Genomic DNA, 25965 nt, shown 5'->3' with positions numbered 1-25965 from the left:
CAATGAATAGACAAATCATATCGTATCACGTGGACTCTCAATCCCTACTTCCACAAAACTCCAAAACTTCACTACTCCGCCTCCACCCCACCCACCTTTATCATCCCAATATAATCCTTCTTCTCATACCCTTCTCAGATGGTGATGTATGAAGGAGACGAGAGATGCCTGCCGATAGCATGTTCGAGTGACCATCATACGTCGCACACGTGAGCAGGCTTGAAAATCGTGGTTAACTAAAATATAGCGAGCCCGGGCGTGAACATAGTATTTTCAAACTAGGCAAATGCATACATATTACTAAGCACTGAAATATATGGCCCCTCTCCTCGCACCGGCGTAACGTGGGTGCCAGCCTGCGGCTCGCACGAAGCCTTCGAAATTGATTAGAGCAATGGAATTTCAACGTTAGAATAGCAGTTAGTACCGGAGCTGGGTTTCTTCCTTTCTCGACCTCCTTCCTCGACCACATGGGGACGCGACCTTCTTATCGCGGAGGGAAGTAGTAGATCCGTTAGCAGAAAGATTGTTCACACAATCATTTGAATGGCAAACAGAAATAACAGCATGGTTTCAAAAACTAGTTGATTCTTTCACGGTTCGAGCCACCAATATGCGGACTGCTCCAGAGAAAAGCATATTCTAGATTCTAGATTCTACAACAAAATACCGCAGCCGTGATTCCATGACGCGTACTGTCTGACAAAAGTTTTCCCGACCTCGTCTCTTCTCCAAATAAACCCTAAGCTTTCTCCATCTATGCGTCGCCGAAACTTACATGCTAAGCTGAGGTGAATGAAGGTTTGAGTGGTGGTGCCTGGCACAAGGGTAAACACTGAATGGCCAAGGCTGGCGTTGATGTATCTGCGATTTAGTCGTTGCCGGTCGATTTCGACCTAGAGTGAAGACGTGAAGTCACAGGAGCGCCCTAGGCTAGGGGGGGCTTGGTTCGAAGATCTGTGTTCAGACTTTTGTAAGTAGGGCTATTTTATGTGAGAAGAGCCCTGACATACTCAACAACAGTCCGAGATGAATATGCAGATGTTCGTGGGTATGAGGAATCAAGAACGAGAAGAGGTCGCGGAGGGGCAAGTCGAGGCAGCGAGGTCAAGGTCGCGGGAATGAGGTCACGGGAATGAATGAATAACAATAACGAACACAAGTACTTTGCTTTTATCTTTGCTTTACCGATACGTACGTATTGCACCCTGTAATACCAACAATTACCTTTCGAAATAAGCAAGCTGCTAGATGCTTCGACAGAACTGTTACGACGTGCCTTCGAGAGTCACGTGGAAAGGGTTCTTATTGAGAGCGACAAGTAGTAGATTGAGATCAGGGCAGTTGTAACTAAGTAAAAGGATTACTATTTGAGTTGAGCACGAAGCTCTATATACCTAGGGAAACCATATAGCTTATATAGACCTCCGTTCTCTGAGGATAGACTTGATAGACTGACTATCCTGCATGCCTGCCTGAGGTTCTACTGATACCCCTTAGGGGTATCCGAGGCTAAGGTCCTCAGGCCTTATGGTTGTGAAAAGAGCCCCCCCTTACACCTATCGATAATTCCTTCCCTTAACCAGACCTCTCACCTCATCCTCTACCCCAAATCCGGCCTTCAATTCCCCCTTCGCATTCGTTAACTCGCCATATCTCACGGCCAAACTTTCCAACTCCTGGCTCACATTCTCGCTTCCGCCCAAGCTAGCACCTCTTACCATATCATCCAGCACCGAACTACCCTTCGTTGTACACAGTAGTTGCAGAAAGCCTCCTCCTGTTGCCGCCACCCCGTTCTCAGCCAGAGCTACGGTTCCCATCACTAGGAAAATCAACGTTCCGAAGAGAGCAGCTGCGTATGGGAGGACGAGTTTCTTAGAGTAGGCGAACTCGTACTGGTTGATGTATCTTGTTGTTGTTACTTCGGTGAAAATGTTGGTGTTGGAAAGAGAAAGTAGTGAGATCGTGATATTCTGCAAGAGACTTTGTAGGATCTGGGCATCGAGGTTGATGGTGACGTCGTTCACGTCAGATTTGCTGTAGCTTGCTAGAGGGGTTTCAAGGATGATCGTGTTTGCTACGAAGAACCCCTCCGTGCCTGTCTCCAGTCAGATAATTCTTGAGCGAGGGGCAAGAGCCATACCGTAACCCGAAGCAGCACCCTTCAAGGCGTCAGTAACAGAAACATAGACAGAGTGAACATTGGATTCGCGATAGGTTGTTGAAACATTCTGTCCTGAGAAGAGTATCCAATCATCTGGATAGGTCATTCGATCGGTACTATCCATGTAGAACAGATTGGCCCCTGTTAGGTATGTGCTATTCAGCAAATGCCCTCTCTTGACAGCAAGGGTTGTCTCCTGACGGCCACCAGTATAGTTCATAGTCAGCGTGTACTCGGAGTACCACACCGTACACGTCATGCTGCTGTCGCCATTCCATTGAAGTTCAAATTCAAACCTCCCGTCGCTCTCGTTCTGTGGTTTTTCGGCAGCAATAAACTCCGGCAGGATTTGCGGACTATATTGACTGGGGTACACGCCGTTGAAGCTAACATTCCCGTACATTTCTACAACAGCAGCTGAGAGGTCCGACGTGATTCCCTCCTGGCAGCTGAATTCCGGCCCAGGCATCGTGATTTCGTACGTGCAATTACTGCCACAGGGAGAGGCTGTCGTGAGGTAGGATCCACTCATCGCTGTTGCTCGGGCAATTCTGCCTAGATACGGCTTGGAGTACCTAAAAGCTTGAGTGACGATACCAGTCAAGTAGCAATTAACTTACCTGACCTCTCCATCTGGACCCATCAAGAACAATGCATTAACAGCAAGATTCTCGTAGGAGTCATTTTGACCTCTGTAGTCAAAGTCGTAGGTTGGGACCAGAGTATTATATGAATACGTCTGAGGACTAGGAACAACGACTATCGCTCCAGGGGGGAAGATAGTGGCGGTAGGGACGATGGGAATAAAGGCGGCGGCCAGCCAAAGCAAGGGCGATGTCTTCAGCGCTGCTAGACTGACCAGCTTCAACGGGTTTGATTGCATCAAGAATAAACACTCAATAGTGCCAATCTTGGTAGGAGATCTTCGCAGTCTGTTCCAGAGAAGTTGGGTGTATGCTGTGCCCAACGCAACGCCCAGCGATATACTGAAGGCTCGACCAAGAGCGGTAGATATCGGCGAGACCCAGGATTGTGGGATCGAGGAATCCACATCTCGTCCGTTTAGTATCCAGAACACCAGGTAGTGAGCTGAAGCTGAGAGCATTCCTGACTTGGAGTTTAGCTGAACTCAGCACCACGTGTAAAGATAGAATTCTCACCTGCAATAAAGGCAGTGGCTATTAAGGTTGGGGTGAACCATCCAATTCTCCATTTGCCGACCGCTATTTCTGATTGCTGATGATCCAAATCATGATCTCTGTCGTCTTCCATTTCGACTAATTCGAAGCGTGTGAAAGTCATGGAGGTGTGTCAACACTCCTCAAATATTCGAAGGAATTTGAACAAAGAAATTTGAACAATAACAAGGAGATCACAGGTACCCTTTTATCTGCGTAATTCAATTGAGCGTTGCATGATCTTTTTTGTAGCGGCTGAACGCCTTGCAGCACAAGCCTGTCTCCCACTTCGAGCTCTAGCCCTCTTCCTGTGTCCGTGTCCCCCGCATAGCCTCCAGAATCAAACACCATCAAGGCTGTCCAGCTTCAGCTGTGATCTAAAAGGGAGCGTCGATATGATAAGAGGTTAGTAATGATGAAAATAGTTTGACTTGCAAAATAGGGCGTCTTCATAGCGACCAAGGCTGTGATCGAGACCTTCTATCGAAGCAGTGTGGCTTGCTGACAGCAACTGCCAACGCAACGATAGTGCATATGCATTTCGGCCCTCGATGGAGAAGCGAACATCAAGACTGTAATCGTGTTACTATACTGGCTGTATTTGTGATCGAGCAGATTACTCGTTAGGATTGATTCAGGGCCTGGGAAACAGTATAGAATGCTGAAATCCCTAGGATCCGAGAATGAAGGTTTGACAGAATTCCTCAGCCTCAGCAGGGATAAAGCCAGCTAGCCATAATTATTATATTAGTACCAGCAGAAGCGTGTTGGCAATGTGGGGTGTAAATAAAATATGAGGGGAGCAATTGAAATGGCGACACGCTAATTGCGACTTAAGCCTAATAAGAAATCACGGAAAATCTAAATGCCAATCTAGGCATATATTACCGAGCCTAATCAAATCATACTGTAAACGAGTAGAAGGTGGTAATGGTCACACAAGAAGAGCCTTTGCACATACCAAGCATAGAGCAAGTAGCTACACATAGTAAAATGGGATGAATCACTACATCGCGGCAGCGAGGTGAGAAAGGCGGGACGAGTAGGTCACTCAATTCTTCGGGAGTCGATTTGGAAGGTGGAAAATTCGATTATTGTTTTAGGTCTACAAAGGAAAAGCTATAAATACTAAAAGCTGGCAACACGTGACCTGAAAGTCACGTGCTTTCACTCTCACAGTACAATTTATATTTAATATAATATACAGTAAATAAAACACAACAATTACTTTCTTTTTTGTATTATATTAGTAATCAATTTTAAAATTAAAAGCTTTGAAAGCTTTAAAAACATTTAGATTTAATTTTTAAAAGTTTACAGGATTTGATTATATTATAAAAAGAAGAAAAAACATTGAAGTCGATTCTTCTTACAAGGAATGATTGAGTATTATTTAATTCGATTTGGTTTTCTAAGTGTGTCGCTATTTCAATCCCTCCCGCTAATATGAAGGATAGGATTTCGATTTGACTGAGCTTGCGCGCACGCAGCATTATACATTTGAAGGGCTCCCTTGTAGAAGCCCGGGTAAGCATCGGTTACTAAATCCGATCTTTCCTGATTCGTTTAATAATCAACCTTCAAGCTTTTCAAATACTTATCTTTCTTAAAAATCTTCTCAGTATTCTCATTCTTGGATGTTTATACCTTTCAGCGATTCTTTAAACAGTTTTGTTAGGATATAAATTAGCTTGAATATTAAATTTTATCATATTCACTATTGAGAAGTCTGTCCTCCAATCTACTTCGTTTTCTCAGTTTTTAACTAGGTGATATGAATAAGTTATACAACTGGGCTATATACAAATTGATATCATTTATCAATTCTATTTAATTGGTCAGATAAGGTTCAATACAAACCCTTCTTGTTCTTGGCTTCAATATGAGAAAAGAAAAAGTTCAAGAATCGGGTTTTCAATGTTTAGCACAGCTAGCGACAATGACTGATGCTTAACATGGACGACGCGTTATTTGCTACTCAATTTGAACCTCGTGATCTGAGCCAATTACATCACCATATCACGATACATGATTTTGGCGAAAAGCTACAGAAAGCTGCCAATGCAGCCTACCCGAACGATCAACAAAGTGAGGGCGCTGTTCTCTCATATCGTACTTCTCAATATCCGAATATATATAAATGTTTCATAACTTCTCATTATCTAACTTTATGTGAACAGTTCGCTGGCTTGTGTGGATGCTATGCTGGCCCCTTGATGTCCAAGTTTAAGTGAATGTTTCGCTAACCCCCAAATATTGTAGCCAAATATACCCGAGTCTATGTCCTGCTTCTATTATGGGATGGCGAAGACCCTGCTTTGCGTGTTTAATTGAAGTCCACGAAGTAGGCATAGTTCTCGCTTCGATTTACAACTTCGAAGTTGAGATCTACCGGATGCCTAACAACGGAAGTCACAAGAAGCTGAATCGGAAGATTTTGGACTTTATTGAACTAGGCGACGACAATAAGGAGGACCTGAAATTTGTTTATCATGGTGGGCACGGCATGCTGGCTCAAAATTGACAACCATGTTGGACTAGGTATGTGAACGGTAATGGTTTTACAGACCAGTTTCAATATCAAATTCCCATCGGGCACAGTTTGCAGTGTACCCAGTAGTCTGGACTGTAATCCGGCAACAAAAACTTCTTATTGTTTCATTTAATTTTATATTGTTTGTATGATAAGGATACGGAAGACATTTAGTACCCACGATTTGCGTAGGTCTTAATCGTCCAATTGTATTCTATCTGAAGGACCAGCTAGTTGCAGGGGGTAGTAGTCCTTATATAAGTTCTATAGAAATAGTTAGTCTCTTTCGTATTCGCTTAGGGCTTAACTACAGTAGTCATCGAATTGAAGTCATTCACTGCATTCACACATATATACTCAAATCATCTGGGACAATTAGATAATCTGAAACATCCAACTGAATGGAGCGTCTCCAAATATTGAAAGCTTTCAGATCTAGACTGCCAGTTCGGACTATTAAATACATTGGTATTGTGTTAGAGTTTCGAGGTTTTCAATTAATGAAATGTTTTGAGTTCCTATTACAATCCGTGCTTTGTAGGATACCTTACTATCTCTATACAAAGCTAACAACTACATATATAGTCATTCAAATTCTTGAGATTCTAACTATAATATAGTAAAATAGAACGGTATTCAAAACTTACTTAAAAAAGTACAATTCGACATCCTAATTTTATTCGATTGTTGTTTCTGGAGGATTGCAAATATAAACATCAGATATAAAACCACAAAGTTTATCACTACTTATAGCTTCAACAATATTATAAATAACATTAGACCTCATTCGTTTACTTATATTCTAATAGAGTTATATTTCTTAAATTTATATTCGAAATTTACTATTGCTATGCTATATAATAGAATACTTTGTTGAATTCAGAATTAGATGCTTGAGGGGAGAAAATTGTAAAAAGTTCCACTGTATATTGTTTTTATTCAAAATCCAAGGTTACTATGCAGTATATAGTTTTCAGTGAGGCTAGGGGGGAAGGGGGGCTTGCAAGTTTATCATCACTCAGTTCTTTACAATCATTGGGCTCAGTGGGTCCAATTTCGCCCTCAAATAGCAAAGGACTGATTCCGGCCAAGAATCTGGTCTGTCGTCTGAATCAATCCACAATGACTCAAGATGTTGCACTTAGAGACAATATAACACTTGAACCATGCTTGAAGCATCAATTTGGATCCAACCCATTGAGTACCGACACATGTCCAACCAGATAAACCACTTTTTAGTAGTGGCGTCACTTTTCTATACGAGAAAGGCTGGAAATAAAAACAGTATTACCATTGGCCAAAGTTGATCGATTATTCTAGAAGCATTACCCATCTGCCAGTTCAGTTATCAAGCCACTTTCATATGCGGCGAGAATCTGCCCGCATTGCCTCGCAACCTTGACATGGTAGTATTCCATCGATGCAAATAACGGTTGTGCATGCGCATAGTTCAGCTCATGGACGATTATTCTATTCAGGTATTCCCGGTATGCTAAGCATGCCAGAGTAGCAACCTTAGGCTTGGATTTGCTATGGGGTACTTGCCCGTGGGACAAATGTGCATTTAGGACAGATGATTCAAGTAGATAACTATCTGGGGCATGCACATGGTACAAGCATTTGAAGCAAGGATATGACAAGCACAATACGAATGATAAGTTTTGCATTTTCATCGAGTCTTCCGAAAAATCTTTCGAAGAAGGTGCCTTAAAACACCATTGCTACTTCTATCATTGAACGGGTTTACAAATATCTTGTGTTCCTACATAGTATAAGCGCGTAATTCTGCCAAATCAAGGAAGGTATCAACTTTCTCTGTACGTTCACTTCGTCCCCATTCAATCAGATCAACAATATTGACGTATGTTTTTCGTACAGCCTAGAATACGCATCAGCATGAATCTACCAAGTTTTGTTACTATTTCTTTACCTCCTCGCACCGCTTACATGTATTTGGAAGCGGCTCTATACCAACTGCGCGACAAAGTGCATGCCACGCAGTCAAATCATCCTCTGCACCATACCACATATGCAGTTCGCTTTCTAGCGCTGATTGGTACCTCTTCCATGCATCATCTGACGCGGTGCTGTTACGTTGCCATCTTTCATGTCTTTGTAAACTGGCGTACGAAGTAGCTGGTGGGAGAGAACGGTCATAGTTGAAAGTTGGAAAAGAACAGAAAAAGACATCTAAAGGAGTGTTTATATTCTGTTGATAAATGTGAGAGTCTAGTAGATGCTGATCCAGAGCCTCTCCGCTACCAAAAGACTGATCACAATCGTCACAGCCAAAGGTTAAAGTATGTGATGTTGAATATCGGAGGTGTTGCTGTAGCGCCTCTCCGCTATTGAATGATCGATCACAACTGTTACAGTCGAAGGGCAAAGCATGAACGGGAGAGTCGCGCACATGCTGCTGTAGAGCTTTCTGGCTGCCGTAGTGACGGTTGCAAGAGCCGCAATGGAAGCTCATGTTGTCAAAATTTTCCTAACAATTTTTATCTGATCTGATCATCCCAGAAGTTTTAGCCCTGTGGTGGCCAAGTTAATACTTTCGATGAAAAGAAATTCAATATAAATCTCTATACAAATTTTAATGTGTACATTACGTTTATAGTATATTCTCTTCGTTAATAACAAAATAACTTTTTTATTACTAACGAATATTCGTTGCTTTAAATGAGATCTGTTTAGTATTGACTTTTAATAGAAAAAAAGAAAATAAGAATTCTAAAAAACCTTAAAGCTTTTAAAATTCAATAAATATAAGAGTTGAAGGAAAGATAAATGAAAAAGAAATAAATATAAGAATTAAAAGGAAAGAGAGAATGAATATAAAAATTATAAAGTGAATGAAAGATATTAACTGAAAGTTTAAAGGGGAAAGAAAGTGAAAAGTAAATCACTCACTTACTTCACTTTCATTTTCTTCTTCAATCAAAAACTTTACTATTATACCATACCATACAAAATGTACTATTTATATACATTTTCTATTTAGCTTTAATCTATATATTCATATTCAATTCAATTATTAATTGAATTCAATATAAATAAAGTATTAATCATTTCAAACTAGAATTCAAGAATTTCATTAAATCCCTTTGAAATAAAGTTTTTTAATCATTTATAAAAGAAAAAGTCTTTTAATCAATAATTAAAAAACGCTTTTTTCAATACATTATAAAAATATTGAATATTTTTTGAAATTGATAAAGCAATCACTTCATCAATTGCGGATTCTGCTATTACAGGATAGGTAACCACGAAGATTGAAAAGAGTCAAAGTTGAGGGTTTAGCAGGACTGTATGCACAGAGAATTCAATCTGGTATCTTGTCTATTAACAGGTTTTTCTCTTTTATACGCGTAATGTAGCCTTGGAAGATTATGTGTCACTAGGTCATTGGATGATAACCAAGAAGGCGTAGTTACACGATGTAACCGTTCGACCAAATTCCGTTTGTCTAGTCGTACATATAGCAGTTGACGTTGTACTGGAAAGGTCTGAGCATATAATAATCATGCCTCGGCAGCATAGCATGGCCAGTTTGCCAGGAAACTTATACGCTCCCAGCCCTCGATCTAGAAGAATTCTCAACGATAAAAGTAATACATATGCTGACAGACGAGTGAGAGCCTGATCCAGAGTAGGAGATAGGTTTACAAAAAGAGTATGAATAAGTGATTGATAAAAGAAGGATAGGATTTATATAATGATTAATCGGAATTTTTTGCCGTTCTTGCTTCAAATTTTACTCCAAATTCTTCATTTTCAAATTGAAGTTGTCTTTCTCGTGAGAAAGAATTCAATCACCAAGTTTTGAGAGATTATATAGTCAAGAATCTTGGTATAATAAATCAAGGATCTCGGGCCTTGACGCTTCAACGAAGCTACGACTATTCTGTATATATCGTAGATTACATATAAATTATAATTAATCCTCATCTTGCAATAAGATTGAATCATATAAGTTTAGCTTGTGATTGATTATACTAATTTAATAATAGTTGGATGTAGTTGATAAAAGCTTACAAGGTAATTAATTATAATAAGTTCGTAATCCGATTAGAAGTCCCGAGTGAGGGGATCTCAAGCGAACGCCGGACGGGCCATTTCCTGGGGCCGGATGCATATGACCGAGTCTTGGGCCACTTTACCAAACGTGGATTCAACAACGAATATTGATAGTCCTTAATAAAAGGGCATCGTAGAAGAATTCCTAGTATCTTGAAGTCAAAGCTTGATGTGATGGCGATTTAGCTCACATGTCACCAAAAAGTCGTTCCTGAGGTTCTACCTACCATCCATAGAAATTGTGAATTGGAAAACGAAAAGGGGGGAAAGGAAAATGTTGAAGTAGATACAGTACACAAGATACAATACTGGCCATTCGGATTTCCAACACGGTTGGAACGGAGGCTGGTCGATCATCATCTTCCTAGAAAATAAGGGAATTCTATTTTCTCAGTTCCTGAATTATTTTGAGAGTGAGAAAATATCTCGAATTAAATCCGTGTTACGAAAAACGATTTCAAAAGCAGCGGTCATTGGGAGTACATATATTTTTTTCCCGGTACCAAGATATCAAAAACGGGCTTGTGGTTTAGTGGTATAATGTTCCCTTAGCATGGGAGAGGTCCGGCGTTCGATTCGCCGCTAGTCCAATATCTTTTTTGAATTTTTTTTCATCTTCAAAATCTGCTCATCCTCTTTTTCCATAATCCAATTTTTCCGATCGATTTATCTTTTCTTTTGAGGTGGTTACATGGTTGTGAAGGTTTGCTTTTTTTGGGTGTTGGTGGTGTGAGGAATAATCTTCCCTTTGTGTGGATGTGGAGTAAGATTTGATGTTGTGGGTCGGTCGCGCTTTGCTCATGGTTTCTCGTAAGCGACTATCTACAGATTTTTGCTTCATGTCAAGCTTCTTGTACGCTCAACATATACCATTATTTGAGATCCTTTTCAAAGCCCAGAAAGAAAAATGTTGCTCAATATGGTGGAAGTGATATCACAATTTTAGACGGTATACTTCCTGGCTTTAGCTTTTGAGTTGTGCTTTTTCTAGCTCGTGTCTCACTACCAAGCATTAGTTGCTATCTTTTGCGTTTGTCGTTCACGCATATGATGATGACATATCAAAAGCAATTACAATGAGTGATAACTCCGTTTCCATTATTCTTTTCATATTGTCCAGAGCTCAGGGTAATATACACACTATACACTTTTTGACATCTTCCCAAGATTACCTCCACGGCCATTGATTTGACCTTCATTATCCACTCCTTTGAATGTCCCTTCATATCAAGTCTGTAGAATCTTAACTCAAGATCTCGTACCCCAGAACGCTCTTTCCGTTCACCAAACATATAGCACATGTAACAATATGTAATTGCTCATTCCTTCAATTCACCCACCATATTGAAACCATTCACTTCTCTTCTTTACTCGCCTTCTTTCCTCTACTTTCTTCCCTTCTCTCATCTCCATTCCCCACCTCGTACTATCATCCGAATCAAAATTCTCCTATCATTATCGCAATTTTGTAAAGAAAATAATCAAAAATGCGACAAGTCCAATAGCAGTAACACACATCCAACAAGCCAATAGTAACCATGCATATCTCTTTTGTTTTAATGCAAAAGATGAAAAATCTCCATTTGTCCACCAAACAATGATTCCATCCATTCGACCTGTTGCATACAATAATAAAATTGGAGGAAATAGATTACACAAGGCCAGGACCATGATTGAGATGCTTCTCTTGCGATGAGCTTCAACAATGATATGAGCAGGGTTTTGAGACCAAGGAGATAACTTGGGATTTTCGAATAGATGCTTCCATGTATTTCCCTTGGAATCGCGAGGGCTATTACCAAGTACAGGCTGGGATTCGAAGAAACCATCGGATATTGCAGCATTTCGAATTTCTTGCAATTGACGAGGACTGTACAAATCTTGCCAGCTTGGACGCTTGGGAGGAGCAAGAGGTGATCGATAAATGAAATCATTCGGATTATCGCTTTCAGCACCTCGCTTCTTATTGCTACGAATAGGTGTCGAAGGTTGTTTAACAATCGGGCGACTTTCGGCACTTGAAGGTGTATGAGTAGTAGATGCCAATAGTGCCAAAGGACGGAGAGTGTTTGTTGGGTACTCCTTTGTTTTATTATTCTGAGCAGGAATTTTTGCAGGTCTGTTTGCTTGAATCAAACTAACACGCCTTGGTTCATGCTTCGAGTTCAAATGTAAGTCTCTATAAAAGGCACCTGGAGGACCTTTGATGAAAGGCTTTTGACCTTGAGGCTTTGAACTACCGCTAGCCTTCAGTTCGATGTTGATTTCCTTATGTTTGCTACTGGTAGTTGACGTTGTCGCGAATAGTTCTTTCTTGGGACTAGCAATCTTCTCACCAAGGGCCAATACATATTGCCACGAACTGGAACGCTTCTTATTTAATGGTGGTACACCATCACTAGAGCCACCCAAAGCGATTCCTGGCTCCAACTCACCTGTCCAATCAAATCTTAAGCGATCATCTACATGACCTTGATTGCCAGGAGGAATTTGCCGACCTTGATTTGAATTTGTGAAGTCTGCGCTTTCCTCACTTGTGTGCAGGGATGGCGGAAACAAACCGATGTTTTGACCACGAGGTGGTTTCATCTTTGGCGGAGGAGACTTGAATGGATTGGTATGAGTTTTGAGGAGAGGTTGTGGATTGTAGTTGTGATAATTCTGAGGTGGCCGTGTTCTATTCGAATCTGCAAGATATCCATTGACTTTATGCTCTCTGAAGACAGGCAAAAACACAGGGATGTGAGTCTTCTTTAGATCTCTTTGGCGATAATCTCCATAGTATTCAACATTACCTGGGTGATGCGCAATGCGGTCTGAAGATCCATACTCATCAATATGTAGAGGCTCCGTACTATCTGTGCCATCATCTGAATTATCTGCAATGCTACTTCCAGCTCTGTTCACAAGACCTCCGATCATCATTGCTTCGTTTGGTTTGGAACGACCAAAAGGTCCTCCAGCACTGTCTGCCACAGTTTCCCAATCTTCGGCCTCGGTAGGTGTGGTATGTTTCTCGGACGATTCATGAGGTCGATCGTTAGGAGATTCTGGAGGAGAATCTGGGAGGTTAACACTGTGACTTATCGGAATACGAACAACATTCTGATGATGAGCAGTGACCCAATTTGGTGCAATTGCTCCGCGGTCATAAAAAGCTTGCGCCTGTGCTATAAAATCTCTTTGTTCTGTGCTAAGGCTTCCAGAGTCAGAAGGGGGTGTATCCTCGACGTTGATTTTCCTTGAGAAATTTAATCCAGACTTTTGAGGTCGAGGATGCTCATTCCGGCGGGTCAATGAAGTTGATGCGCTTTCCATACTATAGACACTATAGCCACTGGCACGACGAAGGGCTTTGCTGACTTCTCTCTCCAATGGCTGTCGCAAGATAACCGGGTCCGTCCAATGTGGATCATCTCCATATACCAAAGGATCATCTGCTGGAGAGATTATGACTTTTGGCGTGGCTTGAATTTTGGGTGTGGCAAAGGGAAATGAGGGTACATGTAGTTGCGCGGTGACGTCTGCTTCAGACTCATCTAAATCGGAGTGCATATCGCTAGTCCTCTGCTGCAAACTTTTTTGAGATACACCTTTAGTTTTCTTCGTAAGATCATGTAATTTGTGTGTATCTCCGTGGGATAACTGACCAGTTTCTTGCGATTTGTCTGGAGCACTTGCTGGAACATCAAGGGTTGGTATTTCGGGCAAAGTACGAGTTGGTGGCTGACCATATGGCTCTTCGGTTACCCTAACAACTTTGCGCTGTTTTTGTATTTTAAGAGCGATGGGCAACATTCCTCTAGAGTCCAGTCTCACGTCTAAGTCGAATTCACGAATGTATTCTTGACGATTGGAATCTTGAGTGGCGAAATCTCCTCGAAGAGGGCTTTCCTCATTCATCTCTTCTTCACTATCAGTGTCAAAACCTCTTCCGCTACAGTGGAGATAATGGTTATAGATGTTTCCAACAGTGCTAGTAGCTCGATGGAAATCATAGCTGTGTCTCTGAGGAGTTGTGTCGGAAAAACTCTTGCATATTGGTGATTTAATTTCCCCTTGATGTGGTGTATGCAAGGAATGTCGTGCCTGATGGTCAGGTTTCGTACGTGTCAGATCACCTAAGCTCTCTCCTTCATCACTAATTGACGGTAGCGAGCCCGATGGTGCTTCACCAAGGCGTGAATGATGAATAGAAACGCCATGACTTTGAAATTGATTGCTTGATTTGTCTCTGGCATTTTCATTATTACCTGCTTGTCGAGCTTCTGGTGTAGATGGATCTTTTATATCATCTTCTTTGACAAGCTCCATATAACCTGCAGCTTTCTTCCCAAAGGTACCCTTTGGAAGGTTGAGATCTTCTCGTGGCCAATGCGAAGCTTTATCTTCTTCATCTTTTGTATCTTGTGCAATGGATGACGATATAGTTGTAAGAGCGGTTTTCATGTTGCTAAGTAAAGAGCCAGATTCGCCCTTGACTGTTGACGGAAGACGTTGTGATCTTGAGCGAGGAACTGGAGTGGAATTTTCAGTATCAGACCCATAACGTCCTCCGAACAAGGCAGCAGGAGGTGGGGGAAGCGGAATGTTTTGAAGAAACGACTCGACATTGGTACCACGCTTTCTTTCTATCTTCTGAAGTGGGATTGAATCGGATCTTTCGGGCGGCTCGAAGAGATTGTGTGAAACTGCACGCCGTCCACTTAAGGTTCTTTTATTTCCTGACGTGATTGAGGAATGAGCAGTATGCAGATCATGAAAGACTGGTCTGACTGGTGTTGGTTTATTTGAAGATGAAGGAAACTCGTCCTCTTGAGAAGTTGATCTGGATCTGGGGTAATCAGATGAGTTTGGTTGTTGCCGATATGGGTTCCTGGATAGGTTTTTGGAAATTGGTAGGTCTGCAAACCCAGCCATAGAGTGAGACATCATGTTAGAAATGACTGTCTATGGACAAGCATCGATTGACAGAAATGTGGGGTTTGGGTATTAAAATATTCACCGTGTTGATGGCGGCTCGACTTGCAGTCGAATATTAACACACGATTCAGTGGAGGAAGTAGAAAAGCAACTCAATGGTCGTTTGAGAGATAACAGACTAATGAAAGAAATAATTCATGGTCCTTGAAACCAAGTAGGAATGCAAAGTGTTGAACGAGAAATCCTGTACTCGAAATCGCGGGTATCGTCGATGATGTAGAATTCCTTGAATTGCAGTCGAGTTGGAAAGGAAAGGAAAAATGCACTCCTGTCGTGTCCAGTGCGTTATATAAGAGACAAGAGACGAGAGACTTTGCAATAAAGGTTCGAATGAAGTTAATAACTGCGAGTGAATCGGCCCTCGAGAGGTTTGTCGTATGATGTTGTTGATCTTCTGTTGTGGTGTCGATATTTTAAGTAATTCAAAAAACGCGATCGGTCCGCCGGCATAAACAAGTCATGTTTTTCCCAAGCGAATTAAGTGAAGTGAAGAAAGATTTTCCGTTCAAACAAGTTTCACTACAATTGTACATATTCTGCCTTTGACAGGCCACTCGATTCCTCTGGCTAAAACCAGGAATGTCTTATGAAGAGATGACAGGTAGTTGAAGAAGTTTATGATACAAATGAGAATTTGAGGATGGGAAGTTGGAAGTTGGGGTGGTCGACTCATCGTGGAGGAATAACTCTCAAGTCCTTTGAATTGAGAACGACCTACCTACCTACCTACCTACCTCGCTGGTATCCGGGTCCGGCATCGTTCCTTCCATTTTGAGAGTAAGAAAGAGGGAACTCATCGCCTTTCTTTTTCACGCCTCATAGCTTATCAACATTGATGGCATTCTTCAATCGCCGACTGGGTATTTATGGAGTCTTTGAAATCCATTGGGAGCCTTGGCCAGACTGTGATAAGATCTTGGGAGTCTATAATGATGATTTACTACCACATCATTATTCCCTTGCCAAGTTTCCCAGACCTCTGCTCAGGTTGTTTAGAACTCCCTCCCTCACTTAATTGCGCCAAATTTCCTTTCAAGAGATCTGGAAGACTTCACTGAGCCCCGCAAAGAAGCTAAGGGCGATGTTTTACAACTGCATCTTCGACCTTATGCTAACATCCCATGGGAAGTTCTTCCTATCTTCACTCTACACACTCTCTACACACACCAACAACTCGACATGCGTTCTCTCCCCCTCGAAGAATACCAACACCCAGGCATGGCTCTAGTAGACTCTATGGATATCTACATGCCCCCTTGCTCCAGTTCAGAATCTGGATACCCTTTAGACGTAACTTCATTAGAGAACAGCGGGGACAGTTTACTTGTCCTCCTCATAAGTATCACCAATGAAATTAGCTCCTAGCTTGGTCTGTCGTTTACCATACCGTCAGTTTGAAAGTTTAGCATAGTAGCGAGGGTTTGAATCCATTGAGTGCTGTCGTTTCCCAGCAACCATTGTCGTTGTCGTTGTCGTTGTCGTTTGACGAGAACATAGAGTGCAATAAAAGTGGAGACCAATGATACCTCAGCCATACTAGCGCCTCAAGCTCGGATAGTCTCGATTAGATAGCAAACGCTACATCTCCATCAATTAACATAACACTCTGCCACTCTACAATATTACTTGAATTCGAACAGTAAACAAGATTTCGTTTCCCCGACTGTAACACAAAATACACAGCAGTTAGATTCTCGAAAGTGTTGCTTGTCTATTTCTTTCCCAAGAGTCAGGTTGAGATATCTGTTGGATCCACCACATTCGAAGCTCTTCTTCAATAGGCAACAAGCTCACACAAACCATACCAATACTCATAAGGATAAGATGGAGCAAATTAAAGCTCTAAATGCTTTGGAGGTAATTATAATTTTCAATTAGATCTGCTTACAATTGCCATCAATGTACTGACTGCATAAAGCCCTTCCTAGCTCTTACTAAATCTGCGACATCACCCCGCGCTGCCATCGACCTGATCACTCGAGCGACCGATGCTCCAGGAACCTACATCTTTACCGAACTTCTCCTCACTCCCCAAATTCAAGCTCTCTCTACCGCCCCTCCAGAACAAGCAGTCTATCTCTCTCTCCTCAAGATCTTCAGTTATGGCACATACGCCGACTACACCAGCGACCCTTCTCTCCCCACCCTTTCCGCAGCTCAAACTCTCAAACTCCGCCAGCTTTCCTTTCTCACCCTTGCCCAAAACCCCACCGACTTGACTTACCCCAAACTCCAATCTGCCCTCGCTCTCTCGACTCCTCGCGAACTCGAAGATCTTGTAATCAGTGCTATATATGCCGGTCTGATTACTTGTACATTGGACCCATACAATCAAACCGTACTAGTCTCCTCCGTCTCACCCCTCCGCGATCTTCCCCACTCCACAATCCCATCTATGCTCTCCACTCTCTCCGCCTGGTCCGCTCGTTGCACCACCACCCTCTCCTCCCTCGAATCTCAAATTGCCTCCATCAAAGCCGATGCCCAGCGCCGTCACCGCGATGAACAGGATTGGAACGCCCACGTCGAATCTCTCCTCGAACCCGCTCCTCCCTCTGAGAATCCGTCAGGTCCGACTGGCATCTTAGGTAATATCCAAAGTCTAACAGGCAGAATGACGAGATCGTCTGGGAAACGCGTCAACCGACTAGAGGGACAGTCTAGCGATGAGGAAATGGACGATGTGGATCCGATGGGTGTCCAGCATAAGGATACACGAAGTTCGAAGAAGAGAGGCTTTGGCGGGTTAGGATTTGGGAAGTGAGTTGTTTTACTGTCGCAGCTTCGAGCTTGTGACCAGTAGGACTTTTCACTGACCAATTCTTTAGCGCAGTAAAATCAGCCTTGTCAATGGGTTCCAAAAGCCCAATAGGCTCGGAAGGAAGTTCTGGTGTCCCCCTGGATCCATTTCCCTACCTAAAGTCATAGTTCCATCCGTGTACGGCTTTCTTATGTTGTGGCTGAGATATACCCCAATTGATTTCGGGCGTGGAAGCAGGGATCAATGGTAAAACTATAAGATGGCGTATGAAAAGGGAGAAAATAGTGCACACATTTTCACATTGGTTTATTCAGGTTGTGCGTTTTCTAAATGGAAATAATCATGCATTAAATATTTGAAGCAAGAGGATATCAAAAATACACGCTATTAGCTCCTACGCATAAAAATAAATAATTCAAGGAAAATGAGAGAAAAGGGGTGCCATCGAAAGGATCGTCGAGTCGTCGATCATTTTTGTAGAGACATCAAGTCCTATTCGAGAATAGAATAATGAAAACAAAGAAATTTCCTCCAAAATTACAAATTCAAATCAACTCAACGCCATTAAATCAACCTGTGATATCATCCTGCCTGTCTGCCAGCCCTGTGTACAAAATCCCAAATCACATAAAATGGAAGAGGGAATTTATCCTCAAAACACCTCGCTCTATAAACAGAACTCCCAAAACTCCCTTCCTTCCCATCCCAGTTCCATGATGTGCTTTGTTTACGTTCTATGCAGTTGTCATACTTTTGCATTTAGTATTCATCTATCGATCCTCATATTCACAATCTCTTTCCAGGTACCAACGCAAATATCAGGACTAGTGCTGCATCGGTGATAGCTGTGACCATTAGGACCATGAGTGCACGTTTGTGGAGAAGCCTTCGAACGAATGGTTCTCGAATTTTGGAGAAAGACATGAATGTGTATTCACTGTATCCGGCCAGGGCAAGAATAGGATCGAGAGCATACTGGTGAGAGCAAAGTGCATAGACACCAATGGTGAAGGGAAGGAGGAGCTAAGATAATGTTAGTACAGAGATAGGAATGTGAAGATAAATGTGAGATACATACCCAAACACGAGTATGGTGGGGATAGTTGAGGAAGATTAGAATGAATCCAACCCAGAATGCGGCAAACATTGAAAGTAGACCAACAATCAATCTCAACATCATCGAAGGAGGGACTAAGTTGCCTAGAGCCTTCATTCTTAAGAAGCCTGGGAAAGCATCCCTTTCCATTGCTTGGAAAACATAATCCTTGGCCGCATCAAACACTTCCGGGTCATCACGTCCTCTTTCTTCAATAGAAATCGTAATATCTTGGGTGATGGAGTGTGGAAGAATAATCTCACGTTCGGCACCTGGAAGGAGGAAAGTATAGAGAATCTTCTCAGCAGAAGCTCGGATGTCGGCTCTCGCGACAGTGTGTGCAGGAGAATTTGAATCTGACGTCAAATCCATAGGGCTGCTCATGAAACTTGGTCTGGGTCTTTCGCTAGACATCGTTCCAATGTTGTGACCGGAAACGTTGGATCCCAGACTATGAGAAGGAGAGTGTCCTTGTGGAGCAATGACCTCTCCAGTATCAGATTGTTCTCTGAGGAAGGCGGACATCTGAGCATCTTGGTTTTTCTCCTTTTCTGTAGTGAACATGGATGGTCCGGCGGCACTTGTCACATCACCGATATTTTCTAGAGCAGCAGAGGATCGCTTGGATTGAGCATCATCGCCTTTCGGTGTACCAATCATCACAGATCGTCGCAATTCACGAACATAGTGTCGGCATAATGACATATGTTGAGCAACATCAAGCCTACCCTCAAGTTAGTGATTGAATTAGACAATTTGATGCAAGTGATGCAAACCAAAAGTCAAGGTAGTCAACAGAGCGCTGCTGATCTCTCATATAAATATAGAAAGAGAATAGATCCACCGGGGGTAAAGTCCTTCTACTGAGTACCTCGAATAGCGTTGGAAGCCGATTCCGATTTAGATCGGGTTGAGGGGAGCTGATTCCTGACATGTTGATAGAGAGGAGACCAGAGCTGGATTGATTGAGCAGCGAAAAGAATTGAGTCGGAAGGTATTGTTCGAATTATTGCCTCTGCTTCTGCAAGGAGTTCTCAGGTGTTGTCGCAATTTGGAGGATTGTTGTGCAGTTGTTGTTGTCGTGGTAATGAAAGTAAAAGATCGGAAAGAGCGTCGAAAGTCGGGGTAAACTAAAAGAGTGAATAGGATCTGTTAAAAAAACTTAGAACCTGAGGAGAGTTTTCAGTTTGCGACGCTCAGTCCAAATTAAAATTGAAGTCATAAACGTTATGTTATCGACGTCGCACTGAATCCACTGACAGAATGAGGTTCGCGATTTTGGCCTCAAATTATTATGTAATCAATTACAAGGCATCAACAAATAAGTGAACTTTTCGGTTAACTAGCGCCTTCCACACTGAAGGAATTTCGAAATTCTAAGACTGCATTACTGAAGCTTAGACAAGACAACTTTTCACGACAAATCTCGCGACAAATCCTTCAGTACGTTAATATACCTCCCAGCCGAATCAATCGAAGATCGAAAATCGAAATCTCCCAATTCTAACAAATATTTCAGAAATGTCGACGACCACCAAGAAGACCGGCGGCAAGACCCAAAGATCCGCCATCGCTGATGTTGTTGCGCGCGAGTACACCATCCACCTCCACAAGAGAGTATGTCGAAATTGCGAAAAATAGAGCGTCGAAAAGAGGCAGAAGACTGATAGTTTTGTTTTAGTTACATGGTGTTTCTTTCAAGAAGCGTGCCCCAAAGGCCATCAAGGAGATCAAGGCATTCGCTACTTTGTCAATGGTATGGATTTCCATCTAGCAGGATTGGCGGGAGCATGCAACAAGGAAACAATACTGATATTGGTATTTCATTAATTTATAGGGTACCACCGATGTTCGTCTCGATCCCCAATTGAACAAGAAGGTCTGGGAAGCTGGTATCAAGGGTGTTCCATTCAGACTCCGCGTACGAATCTCGAGAAAGCGTAACGACGAGGAGGGCGCCAAGGAGAAGTTGTACAGTTACGTCCAAGCCGTCAATGTCCAAAACCCCAAGGGTCTTCACACCGTTGTTGTTGAGGATGCATAAATGATAAAAATCAAATGGCATGGGGGATACTTCTGGAGTTGCTGCATTTCTGCTCGCTAAGGTAGCGGAAAATGAAAAGGTCTAACTTTCGATACCTAAATGCAGTCAATTGTTGTGGGAACATTTTCATGCACTTGTGATATTGGTCTGTGCTATGAGGCTGGAGAAGAGGCAGATGGGGTCTTTTTTCCCCGAGGAGTTGGGGAAGTAATGCTTCTCCAGGCCATGCAAATGTGCAGTGGAAATAGTGTGAGGTTACTTTTGGGCCATCGAAGCATGCAAACAAGTGATGCATCAGAACACCCTTCGACATAATTTCTGCAAGCTTTGCAGTTCCCATATTTCATTGAACATAGGAATCTTCAAATCTTGATACCACATTGCCAGACTTTCATGCAGAATATCTGAATGTTTTATTTCTTGTTCCCTTCCACCCCGCATCACACATAGCCCACAGCGATATTTTACTGCGCTTGCGACCTTCAGCGATGGCAGAGGATCCCGGAAACACAAAAATGAGCTGCTCATGTGAAGATCGACATGGCCGTGGCCAGTGAACAAACGGTCGAAGGAGTGAGTCTACAATCAAGGGTAAGAAGACTACTCTAGACATTGGCCTAGGTAGGTCCATTTGGAAGGTTTCCCTATGGCTACGCCCTTTCGTGAAAATCGACTGTTAAGACTAGTAGTGGGCTAGGTCAAATTCGCCAACCAGAGATAGGATGCATGAAGTAAGTCTCAAGTCGTGCACATCAAGTAGAGATCAAGAATATTTAACAATGCTTTTGATTGTATTGATTGAAGGTCCAAAATAAGGATACAACCTTCGAAGTCCTAATTGGACTACGCCCTCCTGTACTATCCTGAGAATGCAGCAATAACCCAATGCTCGAGCCGAGACACAGACCAAAGTCCATTATGCACAATCTCCAATTCATAAACATATTGACGCCGGGTATCTGAATGACGATGTTTCATACTCCTCCTCCCCTAAAACCTATTCGTCATCAATATCTTGGTGACGGCCGTTAACTTTCTTCTGGAACTCCTCGGGGTTTTTGTCCCATAACTCTGCGGCTTCGCCGTTCAATGGTGATGCGCTGTTGGTTAATGTTAGCACTGATCTTGTACTCATTCACCTGTGTCGAGATTTATCAAACATACTTATTAGGTTCGCCCAAAAGACTCTGCAAACTCAACAATACCGTTTGAATGTTATAAGCGGCCGTCCATTTATCCTTCAAAATATCCAAGCAAATTCTACCGGAGAAATCGACATTGGGATGATAGATAGGAGTCTTGAAAAGGACGGTTGGTGGCGCATAGGGATAGTTGGATGGAAACGCAAAGGATAACTTGAATTGCTTAGATGCATATGGGGTGTCGTCTGGTCCATCGATCGTCGCGGTCCAGGAAAGAAGATTGCCATCTGCGGAAGGGAAAGCGGAGATACCAGGGGCGGCAGAGGTCATGAGCTGCATTAACTCTGTTTGGAGACTGGATGGATAGAACGGAGAATCAGTATTGGACTTTCTGGAATGCAGCCTTGGAAATGGGAAGCGGTCAGGCCATGTAAGGGGAGGACAAACCGTTTCGTGGTACTCTGAGCATCGGGCCCTTTGCGGGGAGCAAGTTTGGCAGCTTGAGCTGGTGGCACGTCGCCTGGGGAAGTGTTCTGTGTATCCTCCATGGCGTAATTCATGATGGTAATCTTGTGAGAGGAGGAACGGGAAATGCAATCAAGCCAATTAAGGAAGTGAAGTATAGTATTTGTAACTAAGAAATTGGTCAGTAACTAGTCCAAGTGTCCAGGAGAGACAGAAACGGACAAAGGCGGATTAGTCGATGGGGAATGTAGAAAAACGAAATGCCAATCTGAAAGCAATTGGGCAATTGGGTGGTGGAAAGGAGCAAACGGTAGGGAATTCGGGAAGAGAAGAGAACAGAAGAGGAACAAAGAAATCCTTTTGGCAACCTTTTGAGACTTTTTTTTTTTTTCGATTTAGATTTTTGGTGTACGTGTGTTGTGTGGTGAATGTACAGAAGTGTTGTGATGTGAAGTGCAGGAAGGAAGATATAAGAAAGTGTATTTATGAAGTTGATGTTTAATAAAGAAGGATTTGTTTATTTCGACTTTCTCATTTTTTAGGCCGGGTAGCCATAGAAACGCGAACGGACGGTACTTAGTACGAGTTCTGCCTCTCCCTCACTCGCCAATAACCAATGACCAATACCCATCCATACCCACCCACGCTCATACTCATACTCACACTCACACTCATACCCGCCCCAGTCATCATTTTCGCGATTCGCGACTTAAAGTGTTAAGTGAAACCCAAGACGCGGTTCAGTCTCGGTGGCAATCATCTCATTGGTTTGTCACAAATCAGTCAATAATCTTGGACTCACAGTAATTCACAATCATTCCCACTCATTGGACCGTTCATTGAATAAGTTTCTCCTCGAGTACCTTTTCTTCCTAGGTTCTTTCGTTGGCATCCACGTAGCTTGCTTCCGCTACACATTTTGGTTCAAGTGGGTGGTGGGGTTTTGAAAGACATTCATCCCGCGTTCGTCCATTTTGAACGTCGTTCTTCTCACTCTAAAAGTCATGGCTATACAGATGTCACAGATGGACCCGCTGCCCCGCGACCTACCTTTTCGAATCATTTCGAAAACAATAGGTCGCGGTGCCTATGCATCGTAAGTCAAGTCGATAAATTACAATACCAGCTCGGTGCTCTTTGCTATCCATGGAATTATGTAATAGATATGTGTGTGCTAATGGTCACATAGAATCAAGAAGGCCATCCCTCCAACTGATTCCACTCCAGTTTTCGCAGTCAAATTCATACACAAAGCTTACGCAGTCAAACATGGCCGGATTTCTTCGAAGCAAATCGCAATGGAGGTTTCCTTGCATTCCCATATTGGACGACATCCAAATATCATAGAGTGGTTTGCGACGGGCGAAGATGCTGTGTGGAAGTGGATTGCTATGGAGTATGCAGAAGGAGGAGACTTGTTCGATAAAATCGAAGCAGATGTCGGAGTCAAAGAGGATATTGCACATTTCTACTTTACACAATTGATTGGGGGAGTAAATTATATGCATCAGAAAGGTGTGGGGCATCGAGATATCAAGCCTGAGAATATATTACTATCGAGTAGTGGCGATTTGAAGATTGCGGATTTTGGATTGGCAACACTGTTTGAATATAATGGAGCGAGAAAGCTCAGTACGACGATGTGCGGTAGTCCTCCATACATTGCGCCGGAAGTCATCTCTTGCTCAAGGAGTACTCAAACCAAGGTGAAGGGTGCCGGATACGCTGCAAATATGGTGGATATTTGGTCATGCGGGGTCGTCTTATTTGTGCTCTTGGTGGGAAATACACCTTGGGACCAACCTACATCTGAAAGCTGGGAATTCGATGAATACGTAAAATCCAATGGGCGAAGTTCAGATGAATTATGGAAAAGATTGCCGGCTTCAGTTCTATCATTACTAAGAGGCATGATGAATGTGGATGTATCCAAACGCTTTAACTTTGAACATATCAAACGACATCCATGGTATACGCGCAAGAATCCACTTCTCACCACAGATGGCAAGATGAGCGATCCATTAGGTCTTGCTACACAGATGTTAGCCAATCTTCGTATCGACTTCAAGCAAAAGCCAAGTGCATCACAGCTTAGTCAAGACGCAATGCAACTCGATAGTCATAACTTTGCATTTACGCAACCAGAAGCTCCAGTCATGGATATGCAATTTGACTGGGAACGACCACCCCGTGTATTACCCACATCTCAACCCGCCGAGACCACCTGTAATTTTCAACTGCCATCACCAGTGGCATCGAATCATGGAGATTCCACGCTCGCGGATGAGCCTTCCATGTCTCAATTCTCATCCAATCCTGCTGTCTCCCTTCGTCTCACACAACATGCTCGTCAATTTCAAGATATTCTCCCGAATTACTCGCTTACGCGATTCTTTTCCCATCTCCCCGTTCCTCAATTGCTCACCCTTTTGTCTGAATCTTTGCATGCGATGAATATACCAGTACCACCCTTGGCACAATTGCAAAATAGTCAATTGCATGCAGCTTGGATCAAGGTACGAGCGATAGATAGTAGAAGATGCGGGATGAACGGAGAAATCGTCTTGGATTCTTATGAGACAGAAGAAGTTGAGTTGGTGGAGGTGAGATTTGTGAAGGTTAAGGGAGATCCGTTGGAGTGGAGACGGTTTTTTAAGAGAGTGGTGGTGGCGTGTAAGGAGGGGGTTTACGTACCGGATGTTGAAGAGGTATAGGGAATGAAGTTTAAGGTGGGAAGGGGATCTGGAGTATGGTTGGATGACTGGACGACTGGATGGCTGGGTAGGTTGGATAGGCATTGGAGGAACTCATGAGCTATGATATGATATCTGGATTATAGGATTGGAGAAGCTGATTAAGGCAGGGATTTGGATAACCTGATAGTGGGTTAGGAAAGGAAAGGAACACAGACCACGCATGATATCCCATTTGAATCGAAGCGAAACGATGATGACTTTACGTAGGTAGGTTACTTAAATAAATAGATTCTTAGTAGATATTTTTTTCTAAAAAGTAATTAATGTTAATGTTTTGTTTTGTTTTGTTTTCGATACACTTTTATTTTTACTTTTGCTCGGCTTGAAAATTGATATTGTGGAAGGTTATAATTTATTGAGTGCTTTTTATTGTAGTGTGTCTACTTCCGTACTTCTTCTCTGGTGATATAATATTATCGCATGTATTTATGCGGATGAGTTGCTAGTGAGATATTCTGGGTATATAGAGGCCGTGCTATGCTATGCTGTGAATGAGGCGATGAATGAGGCGATGAGATTATTGCTTTTATGAAAATGAGATGGGAGGGATTGGGAGGGGGGAGCGGGGAGGGGGGTGGAAACTGAGGGAGAGGGAGGAAAACTGGGGAAGAGGGAGAAGTTTGATTTTGATTGGATGGATGTGATCGGGATGGGATGGGATGGGATTTATATTGGTGGGATTTATTATGGTGTAGTGTATGTATGTATGTATGTATGTATGTATATTATCAGGATTATCTATGAAAAAGTTGATATTGATACT

At 42.6% G+C, this 25965-nt stretch overlaps 8 protein-coding genes across 9 annotated transcripts; 3 read left to right on the top strand and 5 right to left on the bottom strand.

Annotated features, from left to right (window-relative positions):
• Positions 1-1293: 1293 nt before the first annotated feature.
• BCIN_05g06180 (hypothetical protein) lies at positions 1294-4100 on the bottom strand. Its single transcript, XM_001559551.2, has 4 exons — positions 3328-4100; positions 2788-3274; positions 2147-2742; positions 1294-2101 (listed from the first exon to the last, which is right to left on the bottom strand). Exons 1-4 carry the CDS (start codon positions 3467-3469, stop codon positions 1560-1562), a joined length of 1767 nt encoding a protein of 588 aa, XP_001559601.1. The 5' UTR covers positions 3470-4100; the 3' UTR covers positions 1294-1559.
• Positions 4101-7486: 3386 nt separating this feature from the next.
• BCIN_05g06170 (hypothetical protein) lies at positions 7487-8410 on the bottom strand. The gene is made up of 2 exons (XM_024693117.1): positions 7809-8410; positions 7487-7757 (listed from the first exon to the last, which is right to left on the bottom strand). The coding sequence occupies exons 1-2, from the start codon at positions 8349-8351 to the stop codon at positions 7641-7643; spliced, it is 660 nt and encodes a 219-aa protein (XP_024548902.1). The 5' UTR covers positions 8352-8410; the 3' UTR covers positions 7487-7640.
• Positions 8411-11036: 2626 nt separating this feature from the next.
• On the bottom strand, positions 11037-15537 carry BCIN_05g06160 (hypothetical protein). The gene has a single exon (XM_001559556.2). It carries the CDS (start codon positions 14888-14890, stop codon positions 11411-11413), a length of 3480 nt encoding a protein of 1159 aa, XP_001559606.2. The 5' UTR covers positions 14891-15537; the 3' UTR covers positions 11037-11410.
• A 972-nt stretch (positions 15538-16509) lies between these two features.
• BCIN_05g06150 (hypothetical protein) lies at positions 16510-17765 on the top strand. Its single transcript, XM_001559558.2, has 2 exons — positions 16510-16795; positions 16857-17765. The coding sequence occupies exons 1-2, from the start codon at positions 16763-16765 to the stop codon at positions 17700-17702; spliced, it is 879 nt and encodes a 292-aa protein (XP_001559608.2). The 5' UTR covers positions 16510-16762; the 3' UTR covers positions 17703-17765.
• A 61-nt stretch (positions 17766-17826) lies between these two features.
• On the bottom strand, positions 17827-20040 carry Bcrax1. Its single transcript, XM_001559559.2, has 3 exons — positions 19572-20040; positions 18778-19519; positions 17827-18722 (listed from the first exon to the last, which is right to left on the bottom strand). The coding sequence occupies exons 1-3, from the start codon at positions 19727-19729 to the stop codon at positions 18486-18488; spliced, it is 1137 nt and encodes a 378-aa protein (XP_001559609.1). The 5' UTR covers positions 19730-20040; the 3' UTR covers positions 17827-18485.
• A 117-nt stretch (positions 20041-20157) lies between these two features.
• On the top strand, positions 20158-21366 carry BCIN_05g06130 (hypothetical protein). The gene is made up of 4 exons (XM_024693116.1): positions 20158-20238; positions 20315-20412; positions 20477-20551; positions 20633-21366. The coding sequence occupies exons 2-4, from the start codon at positions 20317-20319 to the stop codon at positions 20837-20839; spliced, it is 378 nt and encodes a 125-aa protein (XP_024548901.1). The 5' UTR covers positions 20158-20238; positions 20315-20316; the 3' UTR covers positions 20840-21366.
• A 230-nt stretch (positions 21367-21596) lies between these two features.
• Bcubc11 lies at positions 21597-22991 on the bottom strand. Of its 2 annotated transcripts, none has more exons than XM_024693115.1 (4): positions 22669-22991; positions 22429-22615; positions 22004-22336; positions 21597-21939 (listed from the first exon to the last, which is right to left on the bottom strand). In XM_024693115.1, the coding sequence occupies exons 2-4, from the start codon at positions 22539-22541 to the stop codon at positions 21837-21839; spliced, it is 549 nt and encodes a 182-aa protein (XP_024548899.1). In that variant the 5' UTR covers positions 22542-22615; positions 22669-22991; the 3' UTR covers positions 21597-21836. The 2 variants fall into 2 exon arrangements, with proteins under 2 accessions (XP_024548899.1, XP_024548900.1); XM_024693114.1 differs by having other exon boundaries at positions 22815-22991.
• Positions 22992-23064: 73 nt separating this feature from the next.
• Bcchk1 lies at positions 23065-25571 on the top strand. Its single transcript, XM_001559562.2, has 2 exons — positions 23065-23542; positions 23636-25571. The coding sequence occupies exons 1-2, from the start codon at positions 23451-23453 to the stop codon at positions 25158-25160; spliced, it is 1617 nt and encodes a 538-aa protein (XP_001559612.2). The 5' UTR covers positions 23065-23450; the 3' UTR covers positions 25161-25571.
• Positions 25572-25965: the final 394 nt, after the last annotated feature.

The sequence above is a fragment of the Botrytis cinerea genome, chromosome 5 (genome assembly GCF_000143535.2).
Source record: "Botrytis cinerea B05.10 chromosome 5, complete sequence".
Lineage (NCBI taxonomy): Eukaryota > Fungi > Ascomycota > Leotiomycetes > Helotiales > Sclerotiniaceae > Botrytis > Botrytis cinerea.
The sequence above is the reverse complement of the archived record's forward strand: the minus strand, read 5'-3'. Positions and strand labels throughout refer to the sequence as shown.

What these genes read in the sequence shown, in the direction of transcription:
- BCIN_05g06180 (XM_001559551.2), bottom strand. Translation starts at nt 3,469, where the DNA reads ATGACTTTCACACGCTTCGAATTAGTCGAAATGGAAGACGACAGAGAT. An exon ending in AGCCACTGCCTTTATTGCAG is followed by an intron (nt 3,275 to 3,327) that starts GTGAGAATTCTA and finishes ACTCCAAGTCAG; the next exon opens with GAATGCTCTCAGCTTCAGCT. An exon ending in GGGTGCTGCTTCGGGTTACG is followed by an intron (nt 2,102 to 2,146) that starts GTATGGCTCTTG and finishes GACTGGAGACAG; the next exon opens with GCACGGAGGGGTTCTTCGTA.
- BCIN_05g06170 (XM_024693117.1), bottom strand. Translation starts at nt 8,351, where the DNA reads ATGAGCTTCCATTGCGGCTCTTGCAACCGTCACTACGGCAGCCAGAAA. An exon ending in CATGTAAGCGGTGCGAGGAG is followed by an intron (nt 7,758 to 7,808) that starts GTAAAGAAATAG and finishes TGCGTATTCTAG; the next exon opens with GCTGTACGAAAAACATACGT.
- BCIN_05g06160 (XM_001559556.2), bottom strand. Translation starts at nt 14,890, where the DNA reads ATGATGTCTCACTCTATGGCTGGGTTTGCAGACCTACCAATTTCCAAA.
- BCIN_05g06150 (XM_001559558.2), top strand. Translation starts at nt 16,763, where the DNA reads ATGGAGCAAATTAAAGCTCTAAATGCTTTGGAG. An exon ending in AAGCTCTAAATGCTTTGGAG is followed by an intron (nt 16,796 to 16,856) that starts GTAATTATAATT and finishes GACTGCATAAAG; the next exon opens with CCCTTCCTAGCTCTTACTAA.
- Bcrax1 (XM_001559559.2), bottom strand. Translation starts at nt 19,729, where the DNA reads ATGTCAGGAATCAGCTCCCCTCAACCCGATCTAAATCGGAATCGGCTT. An exon ending in GTTGACTACCTTGACTTTTG is followed by an intron (nt 19,520 to 19,571) that starts GTTTGCATCACT and finishes ACTTGAGGGTAG; the next exon opens with GCTTGATGTTGCTCAACATA. An exon ending in CCCACCATACTCGTGTTTGG is followed by an intron (nt 18,723 to 18,777) that starts GTATGTATCTCA and finishes ACATTATCTTAG; the next exon opens with CTCCTCCTTCCCTTCACCAT.
- BCIN_05g06130 (XM_024693116.1), top strand. Translation starts at nt 20,317, where the DNA reads ATGTCGACGACCACCAAGAAGACCGGCGGCAAGACCCAAAGATCCGCC. An exon ending in CCATCCACCTCCACAAGAGA is followed by an intron (nt 20,413 to 20,476) that starts GTATGTCGAAAT and finishes GTTTTGTTTTAG; the next exon opens with TTACATGGTGTTTCTTTCAA. An exon ending in CATTCGCTACTTTGTCAATG is followed by an intron (nt 20,552 to 20,632) that starts GTATGGATTTCC and finishes ATTAATTTATAG; the next exon opens with GGTACCACCGATGTTCGTCT.
- Bcubc11 (XM_024693115.1), bottom strand. Translation starts at nt 22,541, where the DNA reads ATGAATTACGCCATGGAGGATACACAGAACACTTCCCCAGGCGACGTG. An exon ending in GCTCAGAGTACCACGAAACG is followed by an intron (nt 22,337 to 22,428) that starts GTTTGTCCTCCC and finishes CTATCCATCCAG; the next exon opens with TCTCCAAACAGAGTTAATGC. An exon ending in CTTTTGGGCGAACCTAATAA is followed by an intron (nt 21,940 to 22,003) that starts GTATGTTTGATA and finishes ATTAACCAACAG; the next exon opens with CGCATCACCATTGAACGGCG.
- Bcchk1 (XM_001559562.2), top strand. Translation starts at nt 23,451, where the DNA reads ATGGCTATACAGATGTCACAGATGGACCCGCTGCCCCGCGACCTACCT. An exon ending in GGTCGCGGTGCCTATGCATC is followed by an intron (nt 23,543 to 23,635) that starts GTAAGTCAAGTC and finishes ATGGTCACATAG; the next exon opens with AATCAAGAAGGCCATCCCTC.